This window comes from Ipomoea triloba, chromosome 4, assembly GCF_003576645.1.
Source record: "Ipomoea triloba cultivar NCNSP0323 chromosome 4, ASM357664v1".
Taxonomy (NCBI): domain Eukaryota; kingdom Viridiplantae; phylum Streptophyta; class Magnoliopsida; order Solanales; family Convolvulaceae; genus Ipomoea; species Ipomoea triloba.
The window spans coordinates 26,481,303-26,488,838 of record NC_044919.1 but is presented as its reverse complement, the minus strand read 5'-3'; the positions used below and the strand labels follow the sequence as shown (position 1 = coordinate 26,488,838).

Below are 7,536 nucleotides of genomic sequence, written 5' to 3'. Positions count from 1 at the left end.
CCCTAAAGGGCTACCCCCCCCCCCCCGCCCCCCCCCAAAAAAAAAAAAAAGAAGTCAAAAGCATCAACAGACTACAGAGCCTTCAGCCTTAGCGCCACCCTCTCCACAGCCGCAGAGCATTAGTGTTCAAGCGTCGCCATAGTTCAGCCGTCCAGTCCTCGCCGTCACAGTCACCACAGCCACAATTCTCCTCAGCCTCCTCATCCGCTCATTGCCGCAGTCACCATGACGAGTCGGCTAGTCATCACCAGCCTTGCCTGCACCTCGTCGGCTACTCCTCTTATAAATGCCTTGTTTCAGAGAATAGAAAGCACTTCTACTTGATGTATATTTATTGTCTTCTACACTGGAAGTCTGGAACACTGCCTTTTATTATTATTATTTTTTATAATTACTAGGCCGCCTAGACGGCGCTAGGCATCCCCCGAGCATCCGACTAGCGTATAACGCCTTTTACAACATTGCTTAATGGGCAACGCTATCAGTTTATTCTAAACAACTGAAAACTGTTGATACCAAATTACCCTACTGGGTCAATATATGCATTATCAAAGTAATCTATCATGCAAAGACCACAAGAATGGTTGAAACCTTGGGATATTTGTGCACGCCTTTTCTCTTTTGTTGAATCTTGATAAGCCTGCACACATAATTTGGAGCAGATTCAGTACGAATGCATACATATAATACAATACATAACACACCATAAGAACACTAACCTCATGCGGATCAAAGTAAGTCCGAACTAATAGATGCTCAAGTCGTAGATATCTCTCTGGTTGTTCCTGCTTCATGACACCCATCACTTGTGTTTGCCTCAAAATAGAACGTGCAGTATCTATCTCCCGGAGTTCTATCATTTCTAAAACAATCTAATTTGTTTGGGAAAAAAATACATTAGAATAAGCATTATTCGTAAGAACATAAAGCATCCAGTCAATATTGCAGCATCAGCTATGAGTTCATTAAAATACACCACTAAAAGATGAATAAACACTCTGGCTATACCACCTAAATCCTTAAGTATAAAGTAAAACCAACTGTGTCCACGTCAACCAAATATTCGAAGACACATACATTGCAAGGTGATATATGGGAATATGCACACTGGTAATGGATACTTTAGTTCAAAATTGTGCGTGTATTTAAAAGCTGAGCCTCCATATCATAAAAACATGTCCTTTCACTTCAGTTTTTTTCTTTTGTAAGACTTGTCTGGAACTTATTTGATTTCCCTAGTCTCCAATTGTCATTTCTCTATCTATATGATTTGGAGTAACTAGTAAGGCAGGTCAAGACTAATGAATCCTCCATATGAGTTTAGGAATTTTGCTGTGTTTTTCTTCATTTGAAAAATTAATTAATAATGGAAACAGAAAATAAAGAGGAAACGATGTAGACTAAAGGTTTTATCACCTTTACTGAAAGCCTAATGACCAACTAAAATAACAAGCAGACTCAAAAGCATTCCAGTATTATCATTTCTTTCCCATGTCAATAATAATGAAAATTTTGGTTTTGAGTTGTGAATTCAAAAGGAAAAAATGGGAAAATGGAAAAATGCAAAACACAAATATTGTTAGCAAGTAAATGATAAATGGGAATACATGGCATTAAAGCTTTTTTCCCTATCAGAGATTGCATACCTGCTCATACAAATCCTCGAGTATTTTTCTAGGAAGCTTGAGCTGTGAGACCTGAGGTAATACTGCATCCCATCTCCCACCATTAATATCAGCAACAAAAGTTTCAAGGCTATCCACTGTGTTGAGAGAAACCTGGCACTCATTTTGTAATGTTTGGAAAGTTTGATGCAAAGAATTTTCTTTGCAGAATTGAAGAACTATCTTAATTACACTGCACAACAAAGCAGACACACAGAATCAGTTTTCTTGTTCGCTTTATATCAGTACATGATAACACAATCTTATACCATTTCCCAAGCAAAGAGCATAAACAGGATAAAATTAAAAAAGAAGAGCATAGGATTTTTTTTAAAGATGATCTAAAGAGAAAGTGATTTTACTGGGATTCTGAAGAGTAAATAAGAAGAGGACATATTTCTTTTAAAAGAATGATAGTCCAAAGAGAAATTGATTGTACTAGGATTCTGAAGACTGAACAAGAAAAGCAGGTCTCTTCTGCTTCTCTTAAAAAAATGAATTGGCATTCTTTAAATTTGTTTAAGAAAACAAACTTGTCTTCACTTTCTGACTGTATTGAATAACTTTGGAACTGAATTAGTTCTTAATACAAAAATATTAGAAGTTGAAAAAGTAAATCTCAAAGAAGGTTCCACTTCATGGATTTAAACATCCTAACAAGCCAGTCATAGTAAATTGCACCAAATAGGCACTTAGCAGCTAAAAGTACAATTAGAGAATTAGCCATTCAAATTTAATTGGACCTGACCCTGAGCAGTACGACTTACAAAGTAGATCTCCCATAGTCCCATTTACCTAATTAACGGCAGCAGCCATAGGCATAGTGCTGCAAATTTGAAATTGGTTTTATTTTTTTTTTCAGAATTCATGCTTCTTTTTCCAAATTTATATGAGCTTCTAAAAATTCCCTCATTATCTTCCCCTCTCACAGAATTTGCAGATGAACTAAGAAATGTATGTTATTTAGTCATTGGGGATCTATTATCGGAACAGGTTAGCAACCCCTGATGGTCAAATATACACATTCTGCTGCACACACATATTGCATGCTTGCACATTTACTTAATTGAGCTTCCATAACTTCAAAAAACAGTAGCCATGTAAAAATTGCAGCTTTGCTACAAAATTCCTCAGAATTTACACAGAACCGAAAAAAAGAAGCCAAACAAAATTTAATACTTGAGTTATTGCCATTCAAATTGTTTCAGAAAAATGTTCAAAGTACTCTCAAACTACTATAGAATCTCTGTCTGCTTGCTTCAGATGTGCATTAGCTATTTTTAGTTATAAAGGGTCGAGAAAACGTTTTCTTTTTGTTCAGTAAACAGAAAGAACAATAATTTTTCATAAAGGAAAAAAATATAGTTCTGATGCATATTTCGAACTTTCAACAAACAGTCATGGTTTTCCCCAATATAAACCCGAAACAAGAGCATTACGCATATACACATAAACAGAGCATATGAAATAGATGAGAGGGAGAAAGCGTACTCTCGAGCTTCTATTTCAAGGGTGGAAGACATAGTTGAGTGATGGAGAATCGACTTAAACACTAAAACCCTAAATTGCGCTCGCCTTCTTCAACGAAACAAATTTTAACTGAGTAAGAGTAATCAATTCTTCGATACGGGTTTGGCATTCGGTTCGGGTTAGTATTCTAGCTGGGGCCTGGGGCGCACCAAGTACCAACATCAGATTCCCGTTTTATATGGGAGCTTTTTTTTTTTTTTTTTAGTACAACTGACCTATTACATTGTAGTATCTGTTCATCTATACTTTTCTCAACCTGTTGAAGAACAAAGAGTCAATTTCGATATCTCCTCCACTGAGGCTCGAACTCATGACCTTTCATTTGAGGGAGGCCATTACATGCCATTTGAGCACAAATAAAATAGACTATAATCGCTATATTCTAGATCAGGGTTATAATAGACATTTATCTACAATATAATTTGCAAATAAAATAGGTCTAGGTAAGAAAAAAAAATTATATTATAGGGATAGAAAATAGAATAAGTCTAGATAAGAAATAAAATATACATTATATTTCATTGTGAGATAAATAAACTTAAAATTTCCTTCAAAAAAAATAATAAACTTAAAATTTATATTTTAATATTTGATTGGGTTGCCAAGGACATTGTAGTCCAGTGGCATCAAATCCTTCCCTGTATCAGTGGAGGCAATGCTAATTCTTGTGCTTCAATAGGTTGAGAAAGTAGTTATGAACATATAGTCAGTAGTATTCAAAAAAAAAATATTTGATTGGGTTAAAAATAAAAGTGAAGTTTAGGGTTAAAAATAAAAGTGAAGTAAAAAAACTTTCAAAATATATAAATACTCTTTATTCTGAATCATATATGTGTGCGTAAATAATAATAATAATTTTATTATTATGACACACATCTATAGTACATGAAAAAAAACTATTGGTTAAGGAAAAATAAATTATTTACAAAATAAACTTTATACAAAGGGGATTTAAATAATAACAGAGTTTTCTTGTAAAAAGTGAAGATAGATTTCGTTGAGGGTTTAGTAAAAAAAATACATGGTCAATTTTATAATTATTGAAAATATTTTAGAATTGAGTTGATTTTTTAATTATTGTAAATTTGAAAGTTTTCTAACATTTGATTTCTCAAGATGGAAGGTGTGGATGTGTCCATAGAGTAAGGACTTATCTCAGCCATCATTTAAAATTCATCAGTGCTTGAGAGTTTTAGTTTAAAAAAAGACATGTTCAATTTTATAATTATTAAAAACTTTTAAGAGCGGGTTTATTTTATAATTATTGCAAACTTGAAAATTTAGTAATGGTGTTAGAAACATTGTAATTTAGATTTTGATGATACCAAAAGTGTTAGAAATTTTTAATCCCCAAATTTTACTTAGGAATAGGAGTCTAAAGGATCACTTAGAGAATGAAATCAATCGAAAAGCAAACCAATTCGAAAAGTAGCCTTAAGACATTTTTTCAGTCTTCGAAAGGTCACTTTAACCATGAATATACCCCACCGGGAAGTAAAATAAATTTGAGAAGTAAACTTAAGAGAAGTCAGAACAGTGACCTTCCAAAGTCAAGCTAATAAGAGTTGAAGAATCAAGCAGCGAATAGTAGAAGACAAAGAGTTCGAAGAGTTCAAGCCACGAAGAGTAGAAGACAAAGATTTCAAGACCGGAAGGTTGTTTAACCGAATAGTTGAAGGGTCAACCTTAGTCAGATAGTAAGGGGACACAAAAAGTCAACTTAAGCAAGAAGTTAATTCACTAAGGAAAGTCAAATCCGAAAGGTTGCTGAGGTGTGTTACAAATGGTTAACTTCCGAAAAGTAAAAGGTGACCTCTCGTAATCTACTATTCAAACATTCTCAGAGCGAACAGTGAACAACCTCAAAATGCGATGTAGCAAGGAGAATGTTACCAAGACAAAAGGTGTCCTAAGTACATATCCCAACCCTCAAGGAAGATCTCCCTAAAAGGCCAAGACATTTTTTTGTAGCTCAGTGATGCATTGTAGTTTAGTGGTGGTGGAAAAGTGTAAACGAAGATGGAATGCCCAAATGTTGTTCTCTAAGGATGATAAATTGGAGTCAATCGAATGCAATGCTTTCTAAGGGAGAATTCAACAAGAGATAGCTAGGTGCAAGGAAGCAAGGAGAAGCATTTGAAAGAGACCAAAAGTAAGGAAACAAGAAAGCAAATGAAAGCGGCGAGTTGGATTCAATCACTAGAACGATGCATGCACAAGGCTAAGGTGGATTCAATTCAATGCAATCATGTCTAGATTTAAGGGATTACAAGGCACAAACACCAAGTGGTGTCACACTTGGACTCCCATTTCCTCATTCGGTCGGGGCATTTTATTAAACACTTTGTCTACCAAATCCTTCTGGACCTAGTCCTTTCGGACTTAGGCTGGGAATGCGAATAATCAAGACTACGTGGAGACACAATCTCTTGCTACAACCACTCTCTCATACTCCTCACTCATCATGGCCATTAATGAGCAAAGGATCAAAGCATCACATCATCCACACAAAAGTAATTTAAAACATAATAGCAAGAATCTCATCAATTCAACAATTAATGATCAACATGCATCAATTCTAGATCATTAATCTAGCTCCTAGGTTCATCTAGCCACAAATCATGATGAATTTGAAATAACAATTGCAAGGAATTCAATCTAGCATAAATGAATTGAGATGGAAAGGAAAATGGGGATAAATTACCAAATTGAAGTCTTCAATTGAATCTCCTAAAGTACATCACTTGTAGCTAGTTGAAGAAATTTACTCTAAGCTCTCAATTGAGAGATGAAATCTCAAAATAAAGAGAATTCTAAGTGTTAAGATGTCTACCAAATGTCTAAACCCAACTTAAATAGTCTTCCCTCAAAGGCATTCTTCAAAAATTCGCGCTAAAGCTCGTCCACGTTCATGGACAGGAACGTGGAACTTTTTGAAATTTCTCCACGTCAAGTCCACGTTCGTGGACCTTTGCACTCCGATTTTGCCTTTTTAGTCTTCATTAAAGTTGTAGCCTTTCAAGTTGCCGTTCCAATGCCACTTGAATCATCTCATTTGGACACTTCTAGCTCAAGATATGCTCATTTTACCGAACTATCGCCGAAGTGCCCTAAAAATTACAGCTTTTGCTATCTTTCACAAATGCAACCGCAATTAGTCATTGTGCCTATCTTTAATCAAAATAAGCTATTATAAACATGTAATAGACTCAAGGGACTCCATTTATAATATAATATGTCTCTTAAATACCCCCAAAAGGTAGTATCTTTGGCACTTATCATCAAAAAGCTAAAAGCAAAACGTAAAAGTACAAATCAATGGTTCAAAATCTTACAAAAGCAACCTACTATGTATTACCCACTGGTCATTGCACGATGGTTAATAGACGTTTGAAATTTGTTTCCCTCCAGCAGACAAATTTTTGAACTTGTCTATAAATACATCTATTCAAATCTGAATGAGGCTGGCAATATTTGAGAACAAGTTATACAAAGTGCAAAAGCTTACAAGTGAAAATTAGAAGCTAGTGAAGAGAGAGTTAAAGCTACAAAGATAAATCAAGCTCAAGAAAACTACAACAACAACGAAAAGTCATTTGCCGAGTCTTGTAGTTGGAGAAAGTTGAACAACTTTGTATTCAAACCAATCATCTCTACTAGGATTAGTAGAAAGAGGCAGAATAACAAGTTTAACTTGTGAAAAACCTAGACACTTGAGGCCAACTATGTGATCGAGGTTTAAGTGGTCTTCCTTAAAATATTAGGTGTATAGTGCAATCCTCCTTGGAGTCTAAGGAGAAGAGTGGATGTAGTCTGGGTTTTTACCAAACCACTTAAAAAATCTATCTCTCAATCTTTCACTTATCGCACTTTATTATTTTCCAACATTAACTTACTAAACCTAAAATTTTAAACGACCAAACACGCACAAATAAATTAAAAAGGGAATAAAAATTATTCTCCACAGCGTACTTGAAATCTTCATATGTTCAAGTTTAATTGAACCTAATGATATTTAAAAAAACCATTCAAGTATATTCAACCCCCCCCCCCCTCATCCCTTCCCCTTCTTCTTGTAGACATAAACCCCTTACTCATCGACACCGACAAATGGTAGGATCTTAACATTTGATTTCTCAAGATGGAGTTGATGTGTCCACACTTTTTACAATGGGGTGTTTTCACCTAAACCCTCATATATACTTGGGATGTTTTCAGCTGAAAATTAGTTCTTACTATCTCTCTCTCTCTCTCTCTCTCTCACACACACACACACACACTATATATATATATATATATATATATATATATATATATATATATATATATATATATATATATA

The 7,536-nt window shown here is 34.7% G+C and overlaps 1 protein-coding gene across 2 annotated transcripts in view; it reads right to left on the bottom strand.

Moving 5' to 3' along the window:
- LOC116017819 (suppressor of mec-8 and unc-52 protein homolog 1) overlaps positions 1–3,187 on the bottom strand; it is an 8,770-nt gene extending 5,583 nt beyond the window's left edge. For both annotated transcript variants that reach the window (XM_031258463.1, XM_031258464.1), the window contains exons 1-4: positions 3,156–3,187; positions 1,647–1,857; positions 720–872; positions 592–640 (exon numbers count right to left, since the gene is read on the bottom strand). In XM_031258463.1, the coding sequence (XP_031114323.1) occupies positions 592–640; positions 720–872; positions 1,647–1,857; positions 3,156–3,187 (445 nt within the window). The remainder of the gene's footprint in view (positions 1–591; positions 641–719; positions 873–1,646; positions 1,858–3,155) is intronic.
- Positions 3,188–7,536: the final 4,349 nt, after the last annotated feature.